The 24,491-nt window shown below is 51.4% G+C and overlaps 11 protein-coding genes across 11 annotated transcripts; 5 read left to right on the top strand and 6 right to left on the bottom strand.

The window, feature by feature from the left end:
- Positions 1 to 852: 852 nt before the first annotated feature.
- On the bottom strand, positions 853 to 2,673 carry ATNIH1004_008124 (sugar porter family MFS transporter; the record flags this gene model as incomplete). Its single annotated transcript, XM_033572737.1, has 4 exons — positions 853 to 1,622; positions 1,677 to 2,062; positions 2,124 to 2,324; positions 2,372 to 2,673. 4 exons carry the CDS (start codon positions 2,671 to 2,673, stop codon positions 853 to 855), a joined length of 1,659 nt encoding a protein of 552 aa, XP_033423289.1.
- A 1,229-nt stretch (positions 2,674 to 3,902) lies between these two features.
- ATNIH1004_008123 (uncharacterized protein) lies at positions 3,903 to 4,414 on the bottom strand (the record flags this gene model as incomplete). The annotated part of the gene is made up of 3 exons (XM_033572736.1): positions 3,903 to 3,945; positions 3,995 to 4,226; positions 4,285 to 4,414. The coding sequence occupies 3 exons, from the start codon at positions 4,412 to 4,414 to the stop codon at positions 3,903 to 3,905; spliced, it is 405 nt and encodes a 134-aa protein (XP_033423288.1).
- Positions 4,415 to 4,850: 436 nt separating this feature from the next.
- Positions 4,851 to 7,094, bottom strand: ATNIH1004_008122 (glycoside hydrolase family 2 protein; the record flags this gene model as incomplete). Its single annotated transcript, XM_033572735.1, has 8 exons — positions 4,851 to 5,136; positions 5,193 to 5,323; positions 5,374 to 5,514; positions 5,560 to 5,775; positions 5,826 to 6,223; positions 6,274 to 6,458; positions 6,507 to 6,723; positions 6,776 to 7,094. The coding sequence occupies 8 exons, from the start codon at positions 7,092 to 7,094 to the stop codon at positions 4,851 to 4,853; spliced, it is 1,893 nt and encodes a 630-aa protein (XP_033423287.1).
- Positions 7,095 to 8,230: 1,136 nt separating this feature from the next.
- ATNIH1004_008121 (lysozyme) lies at positions 8,231 to 8,978 on the bottom strand (the record flags this gene model as incomplete). The annotated part of the gene is made up of 2 exons (XM_033572734.1): positions 8,231 to 8,770; positions 8,823 to 8,978. 2 exons carry the CDS (start codon positions 8,976 to 8,978, stop codon positions 8,231 to 8,233), a joined length of 696 nt encoding a protein of 231 aa, XP_033423286.1.
- A 2,802-nt stretch (positions 8,979 to 11,780) lies between these two features.
- Positions 11,781 to 12,278, top strand: ATNIH1004_008120 (putative integral membrane protein; the record flags this gene model as incomplete). Its single annotated transcript, XM_033572733.1, has 1 exon — positions 11,781 to 12,278. One exon carries the CDS (start codon positions 11,781 to 11,783, stop codon positions 12,276 to 12,278), a length of 498 nt encoding a protein of 165 aa, XP_033423285.1.
- A 153-nt stretch (positions 12,279 to 12,431) lies between these two features.
- On the bottom strand, positions 12,432 to 14,108 carry ATNIH1004_008119 (uncharacterized protein; the record flags this gene model as incomplete). The annotated part of the gene is made up of 5 exons (XM_033572732.1): positions 12,432 to 13,209; positions 13,256 to 13,428; positions 13,488 to 13,512; positions 13,563 to 13,853; positions 13,900 to 14,108. The coding sequence occupies 5 exons, from the start codon at positions 14,106 to 14,108 to the stop codon at positions 12,432 to 12,434; spliced, it is 1,476 nt and encodes a 491-aa protein (XP_033423284.1).
- Positions 14,109 to 14,565: 457 nt separating this feature from the next.
- Positions 14,566 to 15,304, bottom strand: ATNIH1004_008118 (uncharacterized protein; the record flags this gene model as incomplete). Its single annotated transcript, XM_033572731.1, has 2 exons — positions 14,566 to 15,028; positions 15,087 to 15,304. The coding sequence occupies 2 exons, from the start codon at positions 15,302 to 15,304 to the stop codon at positions 14,566 to 14,568; spliced, it is 681 nt and encodes a 226-aa protein (XP_033423283.1).
- A 2,209-nt stretch (positions 15,305 to 17,513) lies between these two features.
- On the top strand, positions 17,514 to 18,941 carry ATNIH1004_008117 (uncharacterized protein; the record flags this gene model as incomplete). Its single annotated transcript, XM_033572730.1, has 1 exon — positions 17,514 to 18,941. The coding sequence occupies one exon, from the start codon at positions 17,514 to 17,516 to the stop codon at positions 18,939 to 18,941; it is 1,428 nt and encodes a 475-aa protein (XP_033423282.1).
- Positions 18,942 to 19,424: 483 nt separating this feature from the next.
- ATNIH1004_008116 (class I SAM-dependent methyltransferase) lies at positions 19,425 to 20,111 on the top strand (the record flags this gene model as incomplete). The annotated part of the gene is made up of 1 exon (XM_033572729.1): positions 19,425 to 20,111. The coding sequence occupies one exon, from the start codon at positions 19,425 to 19,427 to the stop codon at positions 20,109 to 20,111; it is 687 nt and encodes a 228-aa protein (XP_033423281.1).
- A 430-nt stretch (positions 20,112 to 20,541) lies between these two features.
- Positions 20,542 to 21,689, top strand: ATNIH1004_008115 (uncharacterized protein; the record flags this gene model as incomplete). The annotated part of the gene is made up of 2 exons (XM_033572728.1): positions 20,542 to 21,045; positions 21,105 to 21,689. The coding sequence occupies 2 exons, from the start codon at positions 20,542 to 20,544 to the stop codon at positions 21,687 to 21,689; spliced, it is 1,089 nt and encodes a 362-aa protein (XP_033423280.1).
- A 1,221-nt stretch (positions 21,690 to 22,910) lies between these two features.
- On the top strand, positions 22,911 to 24,058 carry ATNIH1004_008114 (fungal specific transcription factor domain-containing protein; the record flags this gene model as incomplete). Its single annotated transcript, XM_033572727.1, has 3 exons — positions 22,911 to 22,987; positions 23,051 to 23,759; positions 23,807 to 24,058. The coding sequence occupies 3 exons, from the start codon at positions 22,911 to 22,913 to the stop codon at positions 24,056 to 24,058; spliced, it is 1,038 nt and encodes a 345-aa protein (XP_033423279.1).
- Positions 24,059 to 24,491: the final 433 nt, after the last annotated feature.

Genomic DNA, 24,491 nt, shown 5'->3' with positions numbered 1-24,491 from the left:
GAACAGGATAACAGGCGAGGATCACGCCAGTGAACATGGTCTTCAGCCACAGAGGATCACTAAGGAATGAATCTCGCATGACTGATGGGGGATTATAAAAGAGACAAAGGAATGATATGGCAGGAAGGAGATAGCTATGATAATATCATAGTTAGCCGGTGGGGAGACAAAGAGCAAGAGGCTCAGAGAGACAGTGAGTGAAAAGGTGACGACGCACGATGGAGACTCGGATTAACTGTAAGCCTCCCCGTCTTGGATGGGTGGGCCTTCGTGTTGCACTTTTGCCTGTTTGGGTTGGGTACACGAAGAAAGAGGGCCTTCTTATTGGTGGAAGTAGGCAAGCCTCGGGCAGGGTGACCAATCATTGCTATTTGGCCCTCCAAATCGGAACAAAGAGGAGGTTCCGAAGGCTACTGATTGGCAGATGGTACTGGCACCATACTGTTTGGGCGTTCCTGCTGCCCCTGTCAGGATAAGCGCCATGGGTGGCGTGGCCTGATCTAGTTAGACAGGTCCACCGCCGGAATGGAAAGGATTCTATCTACAGGGTATGGAGCTTGGACATCAGCGTCAGGAGATAAGCATTCGTGTCATCGATTGGGAAACATGGCTGGACCTTGATACCAAGGTTGACTACCATCATGGGAGCGACCGAGTCTATTCGACATCAATTACGGATTGGAGGGTGACATATATATTTTGCACGTGACGTGTCCTGCATTCCTTAAAAACTACGAAGTCAATCCATGGTGCTTATTAGCTATCATATCCACGCGATCACATCGCCTAGCATCGGAAACAACATCCACAATACTAGTCTCAAGAGTATTGTGATGTCGCACCCTTCTCCTACTACGCCGCCTTTACTTCCGTCGAAACTCCAACGTCCGGTCCGTCGGCCGATGCCGTAGTTGCTGGTGGCTGTGTCGGTGATCCCTTTGCTTCCATATCGCCTTGTTCCAGCCTCTGCACCCGATTGGTCGTGATCTTCGTCTTCCATGGCGTGGTGCCTATGTACTGGATGCCATTAGGGTCCTCGAACATGGCCTCGGTTTCTTCCAGTGTCTTGCCGGCCGTCTCGGGAAACAGGAAGAAGGTGTGGATGAACATGGCGGTGTTGAAGACCCCGAAAATGATGTACGTCTTCCAGTGGATATTGGCGAAGGCTGGGGGCGTGAACAACCCTAGCGCTGTGTTGAAAGCCCAGTTACCGGACGTCGCCAACGCCACTCCTTTGCCACGAAGACGAAGAGGGAAAAGCTCCGGAGGGTATATCCAACTTGCCGGTCCCCACGTTGGAGCATAGGAGGCCACAAACAGATAAGTACAAGCGATCAAGCCCTTGGCCGCGCTGCCTCTCAGCCGCATCGACTGCTGGGGGACATGATCAATTCCTCCCGGGACAACCTCGCCATGTGCCGCCATGATACCGGCGTTGGCATACATAAAGGTGGCCATCAGCACGGCACCAATCAGCATGGTCGGCCGTCGTCCCCATCGGTCAATCCATACCAGCGCTGGCAGTGTCATCAAGACATTGATGATGTATTGGATCGACGATGCCAGCAAGTTTGCATCCCCCGAGTAGCCAGCCATGGAGAACACATATGTGATATAATACACTGATTTTGATTAGTCGGACAACAAGAAAAGCAGTGTATATGCAAATGACTTACTCATGACATTCATGCCCGTCAACTGGGACCAGACTTGAGTGAAGAGACCGATCAGGGTACGGTTGATCATTGTGGGAGTGAAAAGGTCCAAGTAGGTCACGTTCTTGAAGCGGCGTTCCAGCTCGCACATGTTGTGGATATCGTCCAATTCCAGCCCAACGAAGGGGTGGTTCATGTCCCCTTTTGCATGGACCAGGGCTAACACCCAGTGACAATCTTCCCAGCGGTCCTTCCGTGCCAACCATCGGGGCGACTCAGGCAGTAGCAACATGGCGCCGAAGAGAAAGACGGCAGGGATCATCTGTAAACCCCATGGAATACGCCAAGAGGCGGTATTGTAGCCCGAGGCCTTCTGCTCGCCGATGAAGGAGCAGCCGTACGAGATGCTATGCAGAGCAGCCTTGTTAGTACGAGGAGTTAGACTCGAATGGGACCAGGGAAACTTACTAGAACATGATGAGAATGCCCCAAGTGATGGCCCACTGCTGGACACCGACCAGACGGCCACGCTTCGATGGCGGGGCCAGCTCACTGATATAGACGGGAACTTGGGCAGATTCGATACCGACCGCTAGACCGTTGATGATGCGACCCACGATGAGCATGCCGATGTTCTGCGAGGCGCATATCAGGATTGATCCTACCATCCTGCACTATGTTACCAGCCTGAGACACGAAATTGCTTGGTCACCTACCAGATGACACAGCCGACCATGATTGATGTCTTGCGACCAATGCGATCAGACAGGGAACCGGAGATGAGCGCACCCAACCAGGAGCCCGCAGCCATGGCGGCCGTGATGCCTCCCTGGGTGAGGGACTTGGGGCCGGAGCAGTCCTCGTCATCGGTGAACGGAGGACCACTGGGTCCCTGGTTGAAGTAGCACTTGTAAGAGTTCTCATTCAGCTGGGCTGACATGGACGAGATATCGAACCCAAAAAGGGCGCCACCGACAACGGCGACGCCCGCGATCACATAGATGTTGCCAATCAACATGATGAAGAGATAAGGGGGAAAGAAGAAGAGGACGAGGAGGAGGAGGAGGAGGAGGGAAAAAACAAACCAAAGAAAGAGGGGGAAGAGTCGCCGGGCTGGCATAAATAAACAGGAGGGGTTTGACCTGTGGAGGCTTCAACGCTGTACACAGTAAGCCCACACATCCATGTCCCAGTTTCCCCGCCCTCGACAAAGAAGGGTCTCCTCCACATTGTGCAACTAGAGCTGACCTTTCCTGAGGCGTTGGATGGACGAATGGATTGACATCCCGGATCACGAACCACGAGTTAGTGATCCTGTGCACCTATCTGACGCCTCCCGCCGCATGGCTTGCCGCCAACAGTGTTTAGCTGGAGCCAGGAAGCTTATGACCATCCCAGACTTTCATCTTCCAATCCGGAGGCAGTGAAGTCACTAGGATGCGGGGATATGATTCGATGGACTCCCCGGACCAGACCCTCCACTCAGCCTGCAGGACCATGATCGATAGACGGATGGATGGGTGGATCCATCATGGATGGAGATGAATCCACTCCAGAGGATATGATGGGGAGTTGTCACGATGATCGTTCCCAACTCGGGGTTGGTGGCCGACGAAGTTGCATCATGGGGTCTAGCGTTGCATTGGCTGGAGGATGGACGGATTCGCCGGGGATTGGCTAAAGGGGGGTTTTTGATGCATCAATCCTGGTCTGTGGTATCAGCCACCTCCTCTCCATTTATCAGTCCTTATGCCATGAGAATCGGGATAACCAACAAGACTAGGACCGGGAGTCGGCTGAATGGACGCTCGATCTTCCCACTGTACCTACCTATCCAGCTGTATGTACTTTCTTCGCAGGGATCCTCATGGTCACATACACCGTCTAACCATCGGTGACGCTATTCAGAGTAATCCGGGGAATTCTTTCGCCAAGGACTGGTCTCGACAAGGCCCAAGCCACCAACGCTTATCCTCCCCTTAGTGTAGATCTTCAGGAGCGTTGTATAAATCGTCTACAAGAATATCTTCAGTATGAGCTTGCAAGGTTAATTCGATACAAGCAGCTGATGGAAGGTCGTTATACTGGACGAACTTTCGATGCCCATTTATATCACTGCCTGCTTGACAGACTTGAAGCATGTCGCTGATATCTCATGGCATGGAATGGATCAAATGTACAAATCTACACCACTCTATCACGTCTATTGTTCGATTCGCGGCCACAAACCATCCCTCGTCCCGGGATCTAGTCCCGGTATCCCTCAATCGCCATCATGACCCGAAGAAGTCTACATCCTAGTCAGTCCACATCCATGCAGCTCCAGAAGAAAATCATACAATGTTGCCAATCCGACCCAGGCGCATATCAGAGCCCATCGATCTACACCTTTCATCCTCGGGACATACGACTTTCGCTCCGACAGCCAGTTTATCAAAGGCGCTGGTACTGTCCAGAGGACTCTTAGAGTGTCCAGGATAGCCAACGTGCCGATGGTAGACCAGGCACGGAGCGATTCTGATTGCACAGCTTGAGGATCTCCAGTCCATCGATAAGCAGATCCCAAACTGCCTATCGTGATCTCCGGTCTCAAATATGCGAACCGCCAGTCAGGTCAACCGAAACATACCGCAAGATAAACCACAGGATACTGCCGCTGATACTGCATCGTCATCCTCACTAGGAAAGCCAGCGATAGACAACACACGGCACCAGCGGCACAATGGCGCCTCGTGAGGAAACCGAGGACCAGAGGGCATGATTGCGAACGTCCGTTTTTTTGCTCTATGTTTTTTGTCTGACTTACCTCTTGGAACTATGAGTAACTGGCCGGGATCTTAGATCTTTTTCTTTGACCCAGAGTAGCAACGCCACAAGCGCGCACAGGCCTTTGAAGGCCGAATCATTGGTGCTTTGTTGAGTGTACCGCAGCCATGGTGTGTCAGTATTCCAAGTTATTTTGACGGGGGTATTGAGCTTGGTTGGTGGGTAAATTGGCACCAGGGACTCGTGGGGTATGTGACTGCTTCCGGAATATGATACATCATATGCGGAGACTGGTGACGCGTCGTGTCGATCACTTCGGATATAAGTATATGGATGGAAGACTCCGTAAGCCAGAAAAGTATCTCATTCAGCTATCTTAGTATGTACCCAAATCCTTCGCATTTACATGACGTCCCACTCCCCCGACATTCACGCAACCTGTCGCTTCTCCGCCGCATCGTACAGGGCCTGGATATCATCCTTCCACTGATCTCTATTTACGCGTTTGACTCTGCGATCGTATGTCATGAGCCCGTTGACCTCACCTTCAACATCCGTCGTCTGTGTCCACACGCCCCCACTGCAATCGAACCGACGCACTTGATCCAGAAGCTCTGAAAGCAGAACGTGGCTGCGGTAATTCCATGCGTCGAGCGTCTCGTCGATTTCATACGTCTGGTTGATGGCGTTGATGGCTTTCTGGTCATTCCAGAGACTATTCCCGTCAGCACCGTGACAACGTTACAATTCTGGAGACAGGTTGAGACTCACTTCTCGATGGACACGTTATGACCAATTCCACCGAATTCGCCCTGGAAACCAATACGACTGGGATCGTGGGGTGCAGATTGCAACGAGTAGAACGGGGTCCCGCATTGGGGATTGGCGTAGTGATGGTTGTCCTGGACGAGTGAGATATCAAGCTGAGGCGACGATGATGGGCCGGACTTACGCTGAAATCACCCGCACCGTGGTCTACCCAGCCAGAGGTGGCAATTACGAGCCGACTGGGATCTAGCTGCTTCACCCGCTCCGTCAGTGCAAACTCGGGGTACCCCTCGATGACCTGTCCCCAGCCTTCATTGTAGATGACCTGAACACGTCAGAGGCAGTTATACGGTAGTAGGAGGGAACTCACCCAGGCGGCGATACTCGGATGGCTCTTGAATTGGTTCACCAGAAGTTCCAGCTGCCGGCTGAACTCCTTCTGCGCCTTGGCATCAGGCAGGATGGTGACGCTCTGACAGGATGCATTGGTTGTGTACTGCAAGGGCCGCGGGGAGGGCATATCCTGGATGACCAGCAGACCCAACTCGTCGCAGGCGCGGTAGAAGAGATCGGACTCGACTTTGATCTGTGGGCACCGTCAGTGTCATGCCATTCTGTCCTATGCGATATACTTACGTGCTTCCGCAGCATGTTGAAACCCAGGTCTTTCAACATCTCCAGATCATACACCATAGCCTTCCGATGCGGTGGTGTGTACAGTCCATCCGGCCAGTATCCCTGGTCTAGTGTACCGAACATGAAGAGAAGCTCGCCATTCAGCAGCGGACGCCACACGCCATCAATCTTTCCCTTGGATATGGTGCGGAAACCCGTGTAGCTGGTGACCTCGTCGTCGCCCATCTTGACGGTGACATTGTAAAGCGTCGGAGAATCAGGGCTCCACAGGTCGACCTCACCGACCTCGAACTGGAAGGGTGTGTTGGAGGTACCGTGGTGGAAGGTCAGCTCGTCCTCGGCCTCGTGCACGGCAACCATGACAGGGGTGCTTTTTCCGCTATGCACCGTGACATTGACTGCGGGGTTTTAGCACGACAACCAACTTCCCATCAGCAGAACTACGTACCTTGGCCTTCCATATTAGCATGCAGGTCCAGCCCGGTGATAAAGTTCTCTGGCGCTAACTCAATCCAGACACTCTGCCAGATTCCACTGCAAGGGGTGTAGAAGATATGCGAGGGGTTCAACGTCTGCTTCCCAATGGGAACCACATACGAGTCACTGTCGGTGGGATCGTGTACGAAGACGAGGCTATCCGATCAGCTCAAGACAGTCAACGTTCTCACGGGGCAAACTCACAGCTCGTTGGTGCCGCCAAACTTCACATGCGCCGTGATGTCAACGGTGAAATGAAAATATCCGCCGCGATGGAAACCCGCCTGCTTGTTATTAACAAACACGGTGGCCTCGTAGTCGACGGCACCAAAGTGCAGCAGCACATGTTGGTTGCTCCAGGATTTAGGCACGTTGAATTGATTCTTAAACCAGGAGTAGAGGGTGTTTTTGCCCTGGATGCCTGTTGCATGGTGAGCTAATATGTCATGGCGCAGGACCCAGAACAGACTCACCGGACAATGCACTCTCCAGACACGATGGGACCAGCACCTCGTGGGTGAGCGGCTGTCCGAACGGAGGAGAATTGACGGCCTCGACGTTCTCCGCACGCTTGTACTGCCATAATCCATTCAGATTCTGCCATGTGGAGCGTTGGAGCTGTGGACGAGGATACTCAGGCCACGGATTAGTGCCCACGGCATCCGTCCAAGGTGTATCCAGAGGGGGGGTTTGACGTTCATAGGGGATTGGCTTTCCGGTGCCAGTCGTCGCGGGGGCTGCCCATGAGCGAATGGCCAGGGTGGAGAGAAGATACAAAGTAATCCAACGCATTCTGTCGCAATCAGGCCGAATAAAGCGGAACTATCGGACCAGGACGAAGGCAAAGAACGACGAGGAAAGCCACATGAAGACTTGGACTGGAGAGCCCGGTGAGATTTATACTCGCCCAGACCAGACAACCTCACGCAGGGAGGTAGGAAATTGCCGGTACACCGCCATGACAGTGAGCGAAACGATTCCATCCCCCGCATAATGGAGACTTGCATCTCGCTTAGCATCATCTTGTAGATATCGGGACGGAGAACCCCGCAATAGACAAAGAAGAAGAGATGTTGGGCAGCTCTTGGCGGTGCTAGCCTGGTGGAGAATTGTCTATTTCCCCGGATTTCTACCAGTGATGAGACCGGCAGATCTGTTGGATGATATCATTGTGATGGGAAATGCTACTTTATCGGTGGTTTAGTAGTATAGACCATGCTTAGCGTCCCGTAGATGGCATGCGGTCGTGTGCTGCGTGATTTACACGGACCAAATCCACAGAATCCACCAATCTGCCTTCTGTATACTAGTTCTAGGTCGCGTTAGCGTGAGTCTCTTTCTCTGGTTCATTGGGACTACAATCTGAATCCCAACCATCTAGGCGGCATAATCTCAACAAGCCCACAGATCTCCTCATCTTACGCCAATCACGCACCGCTTGGCTTCAAGAGTATGGACCCTCATCTGGAGACAGGTGCATGGCCAAGTGCCAGCCTGTCAGTCAGTCAGACACTCAATCTCACCTATTGATCCGTGGCTTGACCGCTCCTTCACTGCTGGCAGAGTCTGACAGGTCATCTGGGCGGGTTTATGCAGGCAAGGGAATCTCCACATTCTTGGCGGTCTGGGCCATCGAATATTATTAAATGGAGTAGGTCCAAGGATGATAGGAATATTCTGGAAATGATTCCTGGCTTTCTTCCGAGGCAAGGATGGTTCAGAGCTCTGGTTGCACAGCGCCTGAGCTGCATGCATCGAAGCAGGAACTGGCATTACTGGGATCATCTACCGGAGTCAACAAAGAAATAAAAATACAGCTAAAAAATCAAAATTTCATCGAGTATACGACGCTCCTATCAATTCCTAATGTATATCACATTCCTGACATAATCCTTCCTGACATATCCTATCATTGTAGTGTTCGCAAGTTAACCTGCATTAACAATCTTCATCAACTGGTCCAACGACCCATTGAATATGTCCGAATCGCCGCCATACGCGTACTTGTCCGAATTCTGCCAGATGGTATACGTGGGCCAGTCCCCAGGGATATTTGTCGGCGCCGAACTGCTATACTTCGCCAGCACCAGGGGAGTCTTGTTGCCGAATCCTTTAGCATTGCCGGTGCACTTGGTCCACCAGTCGGTCGTTGTGTAGAGCAGGGGATACACGCCGGTTTGGCCGTGGTAGGTATTGATGAAGTCGTTCACCCAGGCGACCATGGCGGACTGGCTGAGTCCATAACACGTGGCACCGTAGGGGTTGTATTCGATGTCCAGCATGCCGGGCAAGGTGCGGCCATCCTTGGTCCAGCCGCCGCCGTGCGCCAGGAAGTATTTGGCCTGCGCTGCGCCCGAGGACTTGTTCGGCAGCGCGAAGTGGTAGCCGCCGCGCAGCAGTTTGGCATTCGATGCGCCCTGGTAGTGAGCATTAAACTTGGGGTCTTGGAACCCGGTCCCTTCGGTGGCCTGGTACGGTCAGTGGCTTCCAGCAGTTCGGACCACGGGGAGGACTGCCTACTTTGATGGAGACGAAGCGAGCACCGCTTTTGTAGGCCGCATCGAAGTTCACCGATGCCTGGTGGTTGGAGATGTCGAAGCCCTGTACCGTGGCGGCCTGAGACACCTGGGCCACGCTCGACACGAGGGCCGCCAGAGTAAGCGCATGGATTTTCATGATGATGCGATGAGATTGATAGACGATGAGATGGCGATGCGATGAGCGGGGAATGGGGACGAGAGAAGAGAGGGGAGCACTGGGTTTATATGGAGCTTCTGCAGGACTGAGGGCTATTTTTGAGGGCTATTTCAAGGTTAGTCCTAATTCAGTCCGCAGCAGAACGGAGATAAGGATTTTCCCCTGAACACGAATGCAACCTGTGAATTCAGGAATGGGGCTATTGGAGAAGTACCGGAGGGGCTTGTGCTGCCTGGCTCCCCATGCAGAGATTCTTGACGATCGATACTGCAAGGCGTAGGGATCGCTGTTCCTGAGCTGCACCCCGAGTCGGTTAACACGGGGCCAAATGACGGGCCGTGATTGCTGGCGATCTTCAGTAGAATACGAGACGGAAAGCGAGCGGCGCCATCTTCGACTCGGCCCTGACGGGAGATGTGCGTTCAGACCGTCTGTGTTCTATCTATAGATCGTCCTGTATCATATTCGAGTCTACCTCGGTCGGACCCAGGATTGATTCCAGGACATGCTCTGGCAGATACGAGATGGCATGCAGCCACGACAGGGGCCGGATTGGATGCAGGCCTTTTATTAATCACGTCACTCCAACCAAGGTCGCAGGTCCTCTGGGATACGGACCTTGGCTGAAACGGCTTGATAAATTCGTATTTGAGATGATCCGGGCGACCGTCTATCTCCGCCAGCGAAGATATTGGACCCAGTAAGTGATGCTATTCGGTGACACCGTCTCGTATGAAGGTTACAGCAAAGAACACATCTTCTGTATACATCGAGGATGCTGAGAATCATAGATGAGAGTGCATTTTATAGAAACAAACCGATCGTTCCCCAGAACAATCCCACGTGGCGAGCTTCCTAAGCGACTGTTGGAATTCATGGAACAGGCTGTCTTCGCGGCACGTTCACTGCACGAATTCTCAAGTCCGTCGACTACTTTGTACAAAGAAACAATGATCACGAATAGGGGCCAAATAAACCCTCCAGCCAGGAAAGGCTGACCTGTGGACCCCATCATTTCGCATCCCGACATCTCGACGACCTTTCGGATCTGATTCCTCTTCCTCGGATGATGCAATCCTGCAGCCTTTATAAGATATACTACAGTAGTTGGGTCTAAGGAGTTGGAACGTAATGGGCTTAATTTTGTACTGCTCTGTATCTTGGACAGGGCATTGTGGATACTACAGTAGAACATAGCAAAATAACTCTTTGTCTTCTACTAAAACTCACCGTAATGCCATCTGTCCACTCCTCAGGCTTGCACTATCTTAGAATGCATTTTCGCTGCAGACGACGGATCCAAAGGAAGCGCTAATATGGTTTCACTGAATAAGATCTCGACCTATTTATTACCCTCTCCCATGCAAATGGCCACAGCATTACTACTAGGTGCACAATCCACACCTCTGTAGAGGGGTTAGATATATATTCTTCTTGAACTGGACAACTTGAAAAACTGGCACATAGTCCTAGGGCTGAAGAGTCTCCATTGTTAGTTCAGATAGACGGCTATCCGACACCGGTCATAGAACCCACGCCGCTCAGTGGAACCTCGGCAGCACTGCAGTCGGTGTTAGTCCCCGTAATCAGGGAAAGAGCAGAAAGAACCGCAAAGAAAGCCTTGCAAGATACAACTACATTGGTATGGAACTCCTTTAGATAGGCTGGGAAGATGTTAAAACAATGCGACGTCAGTAAGAGCGGGATTGACAATGTGTTTAAAGTGGCCGGAAATGCCGGTTTTACAGTAGACTCTAACTAGGGCTAACAAACAATATTGTGACTTGGTGATGATGGCGTGGCTGAGAGCAGTCTTATAATGGGCGAGCACCTGCAGAATGCAGGGGGGTAATATGCATGTATTCCCAACCACTTGGTTAAATGCTATTTACAGGATGAGACAGTGTCTAGATTGCTCACATAACCACAATTTCCCTTTTATCTCACCGGTCCTATCATCTATGTAGACTACCATGCAAAGTTTGTAGTTCGCGGCTGTAAGGAGATGTTGCACATGTCTGCCCTTGGGTGAACATGCATGTGTGTCCAACCACTATTGGGACTTGGTCTGGCTGGTATCCAATAGATATCATATAAAGGATTTACATGATGGGATATCCCGGCCCCCCACACACATTATTCATCCTCTCCTCCCATTGTTCTCTCTCTCTCTCTGCTTGATCAATGCAGACCCGTGGCTGTCTTATTGGCCGTCATATATAAAGTGCTTACTTGATAGGCTTCTGGAATCCTCTCGTTTTCCATCTGAGCGAAATTTGTCAGTCAATTATAATAGAACGACACTATGCATACTTGGAGTCGATTGGTGTGGAATACACTATGTGTTACAGCTGCAGTGTTTGCCGGGATCAGCTCTCAGTTGCTACTCCAGCTACCCTCAGCACGGTGATCACGATCGGCGAATTTCGGTGTTAGATTAGGGATCAGTTGTTTACATTCTGCTTGGATGATAGTCGATACATCCGTGACTTTCCTTCATTAGCTCTCCATAAAATGGTACGTATCATCTTCGCTAGCATTTAGAAGTTTTCACCTGTATAAAATACCTCCACAAAGAGAGAGGATATACACGAAATAGAGATATACGTGCAATACTGTGAAATCTCCCAATGCATCTTACATGGATTTTTGCGTCTGGTTTGTTGAGTTGGTGGGGTAGGAATTCCGATGCGGATTTCGGAATCTGCATTTCCGATCATCCTCTATTTAAGACAGCATGACCCTTCACTGTTACAACAACAACTCTATAACTCCGTTCCAATGGCCTCCGGACTCATCCTCGATCCGCTCGCTCTGCTGCGCGTCCTCCCTTTTGCCAGTAGCACCGGCACGCTGGTATGCGCCACGGGTGAACTCATCCACAATGGCGGCTTTGTGCAGCCCGAATTGCGTCGTCAGGGAAACTCAACGCTGCCTCAGTGGTACGCCTACGTCTTCCCGCGCGGCGTATCGCTCGTCCTCCTTCTGAATCTGACGACTATCGGCTCGACCGTCGCCAATCTCATTACTAGTCCGCGCGCGCGTCCGCTGCCCCTGTCGCGCGCCACCTTCTACTGGACCGGGCTGGTCAGCGCTATCGGACATCTCTGCTTCGTGCCGTGGGTGGCGCCTCGCATTCAACGCATCGTGGAGGATACCCGGGGAGAGGGGGAGCCGACGCGAGAGATGCAGGCGTGGTTGGGATATCATCGCATTCGCATGCTGGTGGCGGATTTTCCGGCCTGGCTGGCTTTGGTGGGAGCGGTTCTGATACGTTGACGTTGATGTTCTCTGCTTTTAGAATATCCTGAATCGTAATGGGCTGTCTCTGACATTGTCGATGCGTAAAATAGACAGTCAGGACATAGTGTAATTACTCATTCTATCTATATCGAATACGTGAACTCTATCTGCAATCTATTCTAACGGATATCAGAGAATATATCGAAATCTGACCGTCCGATCCTCTCCCTCTGGCTCCGGTCCCTCTTCCTCGTCCAGCTTCCGATTCATATGCGCATGCACCACGCGGATAACCCACGCTACCCCGGCAACGAAGAGAGCCACGGCCGCCGTGGCACTCCCCCCAGGGATATACCGCGGCCCCGAGCTAGCTGGCCACATGTAGCTACCGTAGATGGAGGCGGTGTTCCCGATCATGTTGGCGACGGCGATCGCGGCAGAGCGCTTCACTAGCGGACGAGGGAAGGAGTTGGCCACCCAGGCGATGATGATCTGGTAGGCCGACACGGCGCCCATGGGCATCAGGAACATGCCGAAGAACTTGGCGCCGACGTTAGACGTCGCCGTGCAGATGATACACCCAACCACGCTGACCATCATCAGGCCAATGATATGCAATCCGCGGTCGTTGGTCCGTCCGGACGTCCAGGTCACCACCAACGAGATCAGGAAGGTCGCCATCCAAACCGGCGCGGTGATCAGCAGCGTGATGATATTGTTATACCCTAGGGTCTGCACGATCGTCGGAAAGAAATACTGGAAGTTCTGCGATAGGAGCGACGAATGCTGCAGCAGGACGAACAGGTAAATGCGCTTGTCCGTGAACACCAGATACAGGGCCTCTTTGATAGAACCGGAGTTGGTGTCGTCCGCCTCGCCGGCGTCGGCGATGAGACGCCACTGTGCGTAGGATTGCTCGCTGTGATCCAGCCACGAGGTTGTAGCCGGGTAGTTGGGGAGCATGAATCTACGACGGTCAGCTCGGATGTGGAAAAGAAGGGATCTACACTTACGCTGCCACGAGGGACACTCCGACGGTGATGCAACCTTCAATGATGAACAGCCAGCGCCAGCCGGCAATGCCATGCGCGTTGTGCAGATTTCCCAGCACACCAGCTCCGATCAATCCGCCAAATGCGTTGGCCAGAGAACTGCCGGCGTAAAACCAAGCAATGCGATGACTCAACTGGGAGGGTTAGTTAGTTGTCATTCGTTCAGATTCCCGTTCTTGCGGATGGGACATACCTCCTGTCTGGTATACCAACTCGACCTAATAATCCATCAGCAATGGTCATTGGACCGGATCACTCACTCACTCACATCAACATCACTGCCCCCGGGAAGAACGGCGCCTCAACGAAGCCCAGAAAGAAGCGCGACACGACGAGGCCCCCGAACGATTGTGTCGCTGCTTGACAGGCGGATATGGCGCCCCAGATGCCCATGGCGATGCCCAGAAACAAGGACGGTCGCACGCGCGTCAACAGGAGATTTGACGGAAGCTGCATCAGCAGATACCCCACGAAAAGGATGCTCGTGGCCAGGTTGTAGTCGGTGCCGTTCATCTTCAGATCCTCCTCGAGCGTGCCCAGACGCGCCTGGGATAGGTTGCTGTGTCTGGTCAGCGCCATCCGTTGCGGATCTGGGGGCCACCCACTTGCGATCTAAGAAGTTCAAGAGGTACATAAGGATGAGAAATGGCAACAGATGAAGGTCCACCTTGCGCAGTAGCTGTCGAGTCATGCATCGATGCCATTCAGGGCTTTTGGACGCATAGACCTGATACAGGGCGGCTTGGTCGAGTTCTTCCCCGAGTTTGTCAGGGTTCGACTCGAACTCGATAAATTCCTCTGCGGATTTTGACATGATGCAGCAGGGAATTTGATCGAAAACAAGAAAGAAGGAGGGAAAGAAGGACGGTGACTCCTTATACGAGACGGTCACCGAAACTCCTTCGGAGAAAATCCGAGATATGGGGAATCTGGGGAATCCCTCACTGCGGAGGCGGGGCGAGCTGCTCCGGGGAACTGCTCGGGGGAATGGACACCGAAATGACATGACTCAGTGGCGAGTGGTATTGATCAGGATGTTGAGATTTAAGAGGTCACCTGGGAATCCTAACTTGGCTGACCCACCACATTCTAGTCTATGCATCTATCACGGAATAGAGAGAAACAGAGGTAAAGCATCAAAATTATAGGATTAGAGTATAGCATAGCTACCGATGGTTGGCAACAAATCCAACGTAAAGACAAGCATGAAGACAAACTGGAAGAAATCGTGAATCTTTTACCCCTTCCCAGACCTCAATATATCGGTGTTATTAGCATGGCTGCTCATGCGCGGATGGAACATGGTTTAACGCAGGACTGTTCTCAACGCTCATTTCGATCTCCGTGAGCGTATAAATCCGTCCCTCGGGGATGACAATACCCTCCTGACTGCCATAGTGTTCATGGATCGCCGCACTCATGACCGTGGCGATCTCGGAATGCTGTGTTTCTGGAGCGCTTGGGAAACGTAGCAAGTAGTCACCGGCTCTCAAACTCCCCGACGACTTCCTACTCTCCTTTGACGGGCTTTTCTTCGCCGGCGAGTTTTCTCCAATCAGTCGGGGTAGGAAACGGGACGCAATGGCCTTGAAGGACGGGATAGAGGCTGCGAAGATGCCCACGTTCATCTCGATAATCGACCAGTAGGCCGGGGCGGCAGTGAAATACATCGTATCGTGGGAGTGAAGCATACTAGGGAGGACGGAAATACGAATAATAGCGGAGACACACGCCCTATCGAGGATGGAGATGAGTGGCAGGAACGGTCAATCCGGACGAATTCGACACTCACAGCAAACCCATGCAGAGGATAAACGTCAAGGCCACCTTTTGTTTCATTGGCACATGCAGCCGGCAGATGACCGGCAGCGGCAGGGTGTAGGTGACAACGTCCGTAAGGATCGAAAACCCGGTGATGGCCAGGTAGAAGACGTCGATATTAATACAGTACCCAGGGATGGTACTTTCCCACGTCTTGGAAATGGGATGGCACTGGAAGATGGCCGTCATGATGCAGCCAAGAGCCTGTAACGTCAACAGCACCATCATCACCTGCGACATTCGAATGAGAAATCGATCGCCCAATCGAGTGTAGAACAGGCACACCGAGACTTTGATGCATCCCTGGGCGGCCAGATAGAAGATAGAGCTCAGCCAAATGGTCTGGGAATCGTCAACCGCCACAGCCACAACAGGAGAAGTTGGGATAGATTACAATGGCATAAGCCGACGCTTGGCTCGGGTCTACATCCTTCGTGTGGGATCCTAATCCATGCTGGACCCCTACACCTATCGTTAGCTTGTGTAGATATGTTCCAGTATGTCAGACAACCTACCAACAATGATAACCGCTGCATATCCCCAGGCGAGGACCTGGCAGTATCCATCAACGGTCAGCAGAAACAGGGGGGAGGGTTAAGAGTCGGTCTTACACAAGCTGCAATAATGAGATCTATCGTTGAGAATTAACAGGCAAGGACGATATCGGACCGATGGGAACACTCACAGTCATCAGTTCCTATGATTCTCAATACAAAAATCCGAGAAAAGAGACGTAGCAACAAGACCACCGCGGTGAAAGCAGAAAAGGCTATACTAACGCCGGTGACTGCCGGTCCCAGCGAATCCGTTGCCATTACACCTCCACGGAGAGCTGTGTTGGGACACTCAAAACATGCGACGAGGGGTGGAGGTGCTGTATAGAGTCGACCCTGCGTACGGGCCCGTCTCTTCATTAAAATAACCCAAGTCCTACGTAGAAACTAATCCAACATCATCAGAGGGTAAGGGGGTGGGCAATACCAGATAATCTACGTCATTTGGATGTCCTGCCATGTTCGAATCGGATGCCCCGATATCCGGGTAGATTGAACCGGTATTCGGGATCAGCCAATTTCCACAAGCAGAGAAAGGTGAAGAAGTGAGGAATGTGACACGCAGAGCATGGGGTTCATGTCCAAGACAATGTCTGGTCGTAGCTTTACCTGCAGGTAGATGTAGTTCCTTCCAAGAGAACGAAGGAAGGACAGGTTTACTCGGATATATTCTATCGGTATACCTCGAAGCTTAGCGCTTGAAACTATCTAGAACAGAGAATGACGTAGGTACGCAGAGCCTGAAAATGGGCGAGAAAGCAACCGCCGTTATCCAGAGACTAGCATACATATCAACATCCAACTGGTAAGGGCCCAAATGTGGACAATAAATATCTTCCATACTGCAGTGAGATTCCTCATGTAGGCTGCTGCGGTGGTTATTTGCCTCTCTTTGCCCTTCTGTTTATCAAGGATGGAGCAGACGGCTACGGGCCGTGACGACGGTGGCAGTTCTTCCATGAGTGGTCAACCGTCACGGTCCTTTGGTTCGTCAAAGCTTCTTCTGAGATCCATGACAGCTCGAGTAGACCATAACTAGTGTTAGCAGCATAGGTAGACAGGTAGCTAATAAGAAGGCGTTATTGTGACCTAGCACTATCCATGTTTCTTTTCCCTAGATGCGACAGGCTCAAGTGCTTACCGTTTCTATATTGCCGAGAGAAAACTAAGAGTACAACCATCCCATTCATTCGTCGGGGCAGACTCGCGTACCTTCGTGCCATGGGGCACGATGCGAAAATCAAGGAATTGCGTGGCGTAGCGCTAGAATGATTGATATAACGCAGGAAGTCTCCGAACAGAATAGGATATGTCACTCCTACTAGTAAAGCTGTTTATCAAATATCTCTTTACCTTTGCGTATGGGTCTCATCTCAATGGAAGGATATCGTGACGATGGAGCTGTTCAAGATTCCAGTATCACTATTGGCCTTTTCTAACCTTCAGAATATGGATCCAGCATACATCATTGCCCACTTTAATGCACGAAAACATAGAGCAATAAAAATAAAAATAAAAATAAAATGAACTAAGAATACTTCACCTAGACTTCGCTGAGTCAGCAGGATAGGAAATCAAGTGATGGTTGTCACATGACAGAACATCTGACGTCATGACATCCTGATCGGTGCTGAACCACTGAAAGAAAGGGGTAAGAAAGAAAAAATATCGTGAACAATGGCAAATTGGCTACCTGACCCAAGTCTATATCGTCAGCCCTGCCGCAGAACCTGTAGACTGACTTTGATGAATGTTAGGACTTTGGATGGAGAATTGCACCTATAAAGAGTGATCGGATCTATATTTCCCTGATTTGGTGGCAGTCGGGGTCTGAGGGATCGCCGATGGCCGACAACAGCTCTAATTTCCCCCTGTTTGTGGCGCAGGAAACCCTCTGCACGTACCCCATCAGCACCATCTACAACAGCTGCCCTCGATACCTGTACTATGTGCTGCTCTTCGTCAGCTGCGCAACGCGATGGCGAGGCTGGCTGGCCGATGTCTTCCTCGGGACTGCCGCAACATACGCCGGAACATCCGCCATTCAGGCCTTCATCCTCGTCGCTAGCCGTCGCCGGAACCCCAGCCCGGCGTTCGTCGACATCCCATCCGTACCGAGTAACACCAGCTTAGTCCAGTACTTCCCATCCATTGTGACTGGACAGGCACAGGTGTCCCTCCGTCCGGCAGCCCAGGACCTCGACGCCGACGCGGTCCTGGCCATCGTGGTGACGGGCTATTTGGTGTTCCTCCCCCTGCAGTGCTGGTCGCGCAGCCTGCAATACAAACGCTCCAAGTACGCAGTCTTGTTTCTTTGGAACCTGCTCATGCTGGCGGGGTCGATCTGTGCGCTGGTATACTGGCCGGCATTGGAGAAAACGCCTCCGCAATACATGTTCTGCAACCCGTCGTTTCCGCCGTTTAACAAGACTACCAGTGATGGATGGCAGTCGAATTTCTGGGTGTCGAGCTGGAATGATACGGTATGGAGCATTTTCAGCAACGCGACCCGTTTTCAGGAACTCGAAAGTCTCTGCTTTTATCCCTGCTTCAACACCAGTCAGGTTCTGCGGCAGACCACCTCGCTGCAAGGCAGCGTGGCCGTGGATGAGCTGAGCGAGGCATCCCAGCGCGGTCTCTGGAATAAGGTCTCCATTTCGAGAGGTTACATATACGCCCTACTCTCCGTCTCCGTCGGTCTCAACTTCCTGCTGATGAGCTTCCAATTTATCGCTTACCCTTCGCACATCCCATCGCTTCATGCGTCGGTGATCTGGACAAATCGCAAATCCATCTACTCGGGTCTGAAGAGCGACCTTCGACAGTCGGTCGCTGAGTCGAAGGAGTTTCTACACTCCTGGTCTGGACCTTTTCTGAACCGGGTGCGACACATGCGCAAACTCTTCAGTGCGGAGCATAACCGGCTTTGGATATGCCCATTTATCGACATCATATATCTGGCCGCTTTCATGCTCAGCGTCGTGGTGAGTCCCTTCACCATAATCGCCTTTGTAGTGTGGATTGAATGGTACATCCACAACGACGGACCACCGCAGGAGAATATCCAGCAGGTCGGTCAGTGGTCTCCCCTGGTGGCTCTAGCGTTGGTGATGATCTCGGGCGGAATTCTACGGCTGCGGTATCGTCTGGCCTCAGCGGATGAGTTGGATCATGAAATCGAAAAGACAAGATCACAACTGGAAAAATTAGAGCAGTTAAAACGGACGGAGTCAGCCAAAATACCGCACAACGTTGCCGTTTCACTGGAGTAGATGGGGTCTTACTATGTCTGATGTAAATACTGTGTGCAAATCATCATCCATGACTGACCGTGTTGCAAGTGCTTCACCACACTTATTGAACGCTGGTGCGATGGGGACACGCCATGTAGACAATGCTATGTTGCTGTATAACTCTTTGGGTTCCCCGCTACTTGAGATGTTTCACAGCCTATGGGGTCTTTAACAGGATGTACTTGCATGTGCCACAAATTGGGATTGCATGGCGTCGTCCTGGAGAATTTGGATTATTGTCTTGACATTGTTTCCAAGAACTATCTACTCGTCTTATAACCTGCATTTCTTCCAATCCAGACGACCTTGTTATCAAGCGGGTGATATTTGGTCCCTAATGAACACGAGCAACGCTGGTAAACTAAGCCCAATAAGGTGCCCGCTATGGCACCCAACGCGGAATACATCTATCTCGCTTCTTTTCTTCTTTCTTCTGTATGTACACGTCTTAGTTGACACGCAATGGCATCATCTCATACTTCGCTCAAGGAAAACATAACAAAGGCGTACAACAGCATAGCACTCCGCTACGCAGAATGGACAAGACCGAGTCATCCGATTCGCATCCAGTATCTTAACAGATTGTTAGAATATCTCCTCTCCTCATCACATGAAAAGTCGGTCCTGGAGCTCGGATGTGGTTCTGGAGATCCCTGCACTGTTCGTCTCGCATCCATCCCAGGCCTAAAGGTCACGGCAAATGATATTTCATCGGTGCAACTGGCCCTCGCAGCTCAGCATCTCACTTCCAAGGATGTGTCTCTGGTTGAGGGGGATATGATGAATCTATCCTTTGAAGGGCACAGTATGGATGCTGTGGTTGCCATGTATTCGATTATTCATATCCCCCGAGAGGAGCAACTTGCACTTCTCGTAAGGATACACAAGTGGCTGAAGCCTGGAGGGTGGTTCTTGGGAAATTTTGGCTCGGGAGATGGCAGTACGGGTTCATTTGACGACTGTTGGTTCGATGGAATGGAGGGAGTCATGTTCTGGAGTGGATGGGGAGAGGAAGGGACCCGTGAGATGTTGACAGCGATTGGATTCGAGCTCATCCTTTGCGAGGTTGTGACCGATATCGAAGACAAGGGTGGAGAGACACAAGAAGTCCCCTTTTTGTGGGTTTTGGGGAGGAAGCCCGAGAACTGAGGTGGGATATTCAACAAATTAGGGTACATTAGCTATTTCTCAGATTCCTAGGACTCATCACAAATGCGGGATAATGTTGTGACCGCATATAAATCGATCAATGATATCTCTTTCATTGCCCTAGCCACACCATTCAGCATAAAATAGAGGTTCTCTCCAGTGGATTCCCACGTGTCCAATATGCCATGTTACGCGAATTCCGCTCCATGGAAATCCTCGAGTTTCTGAAACCGGTCGATCCTGACTCCATCCCCATAACACAGCATGTGAATCGCGGATCTTGAAGATGCTGGCAAGAGATGGCATGCTCTGTTACACTGCACGTGAGACAGAGCAAAGAAAAACGTGGAACCCTCTATTCCCGTATTCTCCAAGTCCATTCCATTCCATCAATCGATTTCTCTTTGCTGGTAATGCCATCCATCACACGATGCGAGGTCTTCTCAGTTTCGCAACATTCCTTTTAATGGGTGCGGTATTCGCCGAGCTTTACAGCTTCCCGAATGAGGTGGTCACTGGTGACGCCCCTGTCCGGTACGTCGCGGGCGACGTGGTCGATGGTCCTAAGGTGATGGCCCTGAATGGCTCTTCCTACGACTGGTGGTACTTTGATGCCGTGTCCACCACTAGCAACGCTTCCGTGGTCATTGTCCTCTACCGCGCGACTCCCGGGGGTTTCCCTCTTGTCCTCAAGGGCTCTTCCTCATCGGTGAATTTGTTCATCACAATGGATAACGGCACCAGTCATTATTTCCCCATCGCCAACAGACCTGGTCGTTCCGGCGAAGTAGTCGTGTCCACTGATGGCCAGGGTGCCTCAGGGGTATGGGAAAGTACCGGATTCAGCTTTTTCGGATCCCCCGACCTCAGCCACTATACGGTCCACATTAATTCACCCGCTCATAGATTCAACGGGACGCTATCTTTGTCCGCGGTACGTCCTGGATACACAGTCCCCATGTGATCGGATATGCTTTCTGACTGCTTCGGTAGGCTGCTCCCGCCCACTATCCCTGCGGTCTCAGTCGCCCAGGTGAGGACCTTCACATCTCACCGCATGTGGGATGGGCAAATGCCATACCAGATGCGAACGCAGTGGGCACGTTCCGGGTTAGGGGTTCTGATATCCATTTCACGGGCGTTGGCTATCATGATAAGAACTGGGGGGATCAACGATTCGACCAACACGTCCGCACTTGGTACTGGGGCCACGGCCGCCTGGGCCCTTACTCTTTGGTGTGGTTTGACACAGTTCAACTTGATGGAAGCCGCTATGTGAGTGCCTATGTCGCCAGGGATGGACGTGTCGTGCAGAGTTCCTGTGATACCAGTGGAATTCAGGTCCTTCCCAACAAGAGTGGAGCCAGTCTTTCAGGAAATGGCAGCACTTTGTCTGGATTTTCCATCGCCATGGAGTTGGAGGAAGGTTCCCTACGGGTGCAGGCGGATAATGTTGCTTCTAGTGCACAGAGCCCCGTATATTACCGGTGGCTTGGTAGCCTGTCTGGTGGCATTGTCGGCAAAGCCCAATACAATGGCGTCGGTATGTGGGAGGAGTTCGATTTTACTGAGGCATAGATCAATTGATTATCTTCTGCCAGAGAATGTGCAGGGTAAGGTCTACTTTTTCACTAGGCGATAAAGTAATGATCTGCACCTTATGTGCCTAACATGCAGGTTTACACCCCGAGTACTTAACTCCTTTCCTGTATTCTAGAGAGGCACAAGTTAAACATCCAAGGAAGTATGGTAGTAGTTATCGTGGTCTAGGAGATCAATGATATATTGTTCTTCTATAAGGCAAACTGGTTGCGTGCTGTGATAAGCTTACTGCCTTCCTTCCCCCCCGAGTCACATCACTAGGTTAGAACTCAATGGCACCCACTTTCCTGAGACAACCACATGGAGTTCTCGGGAATATCGGCCTTAACTTACTGGCATTTTAATTAGTAGTATGAGGGTTTCCAACGAAAGAATCGATAGCGTTTGAGGTCGGCAACCCGGATATCGGTAATTCCGCTGAATGCCTAAGTAGCTGTCAAATAATATGGCCGTTGGTGGACCAGAATCATGTGACTGGATCGGGGTAAAACCCCCGCGGAGCACACAACAATATAATCAATCAAGAATAACCAATAAGAATAACCAAGAGAATAATCAAGAAGAGCCCAACCAGCTCAATTCATTCAAATAAGACATTTTTACTAATCGTACTCTATTTCCTCTTCGGGACTAGCCGTATATCTGACAGTAGCCTAACTAGGCAGGTCACTAACTGTATCGGTTACTTACGTAACTTTCTCCCATTGATTCTGCCAGATACATCTGACCGCCTGCTGGATTCGAGCCACTACTGAACACACGAGCATTGACTGTACATACAAAAACACCGAATCCTAGTAATTATTTCTAATATCCCCTTCTCACAGCATGGGTCGCTTTTCATTTTCCATCGATTGTCGCTCCCTACAATGAGTTTGTTAGATGGCACAGTAGGAGACTGCCGGGACACTGAGCCCACGGAAGAGGAAAAGGGCAGTCATTTGCCTGGAGTGCCACTTTTTTCGTTGCTAAGCTTCGTTCGCCAGTGTGATTGGAGTTGGCCCTGTTAGAACTGCCGGAAGCGAGGCAAGCAGGCAACGTGTCTACATCCTCCCAATCTCGATGAATGTCAAAAGGCAAATTCGCAGTACCACAAGACATTCTGCTTCTATGAAGAGCTACCTGATCGTTCGCTCTCCGATACTTCAAATACGGAACATACTTCGGGGTCGAGCATATTTGCACCGAATCTGAAGAATGGCAGCACCCAGGGGGAAATTGAGTCGGTCCAAGGCTACAATCATGATGGGAGTCTGTTTGATACGGGATTTTGGGTACGCAGCGAACAACCGTCATAGTACGCTCGGAGTATTTCACACTACTGGATCGCCCGACAGGAATGAATCTCTGGCTACGAATCATGCAGAGTCCGCTTCATGCCAGCATCCCGCGGACGTGTCCTCGAAATATCGAGGCTTGATGCGCCAGATGCCCACAAGAGTGCACATTGAGGTCCTTCTTGAAACCTTCTTCGATGGCGTGAATTGGCATTATGATGTTGTAGACGAAATCACCTTTTGGGACCAGCTGGATGTATGGGCGCATACCCTACCTGGCATTGCAAAAGGGACCTGCTGCTTTGCAGCCAGACATTCGTGTTTTTCCCGCGCTGTTATTCCAAGTCCTCACTCAAACATTGCTATATCACCCTCGGATGACGAGAGGCTGGAGCTCTTGAAATATGGCGCCGGAATGTCCTTACTTGATGTTGCCAAAGAACTTAGTGATACCGGTAGTGCAATCTTGGAGCTCCTCGGTAAGCGAGGAGTGACCGTCGGCACGGTACAGGTGGGGTTACTGAGAGCCGCATTCTTGAAGAGTAGTGGCCTAGTGGTGGAGGCCTGGCATACACTGGGTAGTGCCATTCGTGATGCCAGGAGTTGGGGCTGCATACCAGCGAATGCCTGTCAGAAGCGCTGTCTGGTCCCCCAGGAATGGAATCTCACCGGGCTTGGAATCGTGAGCGCCGAAGCGGATTTGGCTGCTGCTTCATATCTGGGACTTTCATATGGCGGTGTTGTTGGGCAGGCCAAACTTGACTGCCATGTCAGACGACCATTTTCTCCTTCCCACGAGATGTTTGCTACCGGCAGAGGGGAGTGCTTTCCACCGAGAGGACCGATATTAATCGCCCCACTCCGTTCTCGGTGATCCTCGCAGGCTACGTGGCAGCCGATCGACACCTTTCCACTGTTCTTAAGATTCAAACTGGCTGCTCCCGTGACGACGATCATGCTCTTGTCGACGAAGTCGATAAGGAAATTACAAAAGGCATACAAACCCTCCCGGCTTGGCCCACCCCAATCAGCTGGACATGCAATTCGATCACCTTCCAAGTCGTCTAGCTGCCGGCAGCGCGGGAGGCATTGTTGTCGCTTGTCTACTTTGTCCTTCTCGCTCTACATCGACCGTATATTTTCACACGCTAAAAGTCGCTCCATGGCGCTGACGGCCGGCCTGGAAATCCTTGGTTCGCAAGCTCGGCTATTCTATTGGAGTCAGGCTCAAGGCTTCAAGGTTTTCAATATGGTCTACGCGTCATTGGACACGTGTTGACTGCCGCAACCTAACTGATGTTTCCCACAGAGAAAGCCGACATGCTAGACAGTTACAGCAATGAATGGGGTCTTGGGAGACTAGCTGTGCTGGGGAATTACAACAAAATGGCGTGATCGGCACATGGACTAGTGCTGAACCTGTATGGACGCCTTCGAAACCGTCTATCAAGCGTGCAACAAACCCACCCTTCGATCATGCTACAAGCACCGGGCCTTGAAC

This window comes from Aspergillus tanneri (genome assembly GCF_003426965.1).
Source record: "Aspergillus tanneri strain NIH1004 chromosome Unknown AapTan_6_pilon_pilon_pilon, whole genome shotgun sequence".
NCBI lineage: Eukaryota > Fungi > Ascomycota > Eurotiomycetes > Eurotiales > Aspergillaceae > Aspergillus > Aspergillus tanneri.
This window is presented reverse-complemented; position numbering and strand designations above follow the sequence as displayed.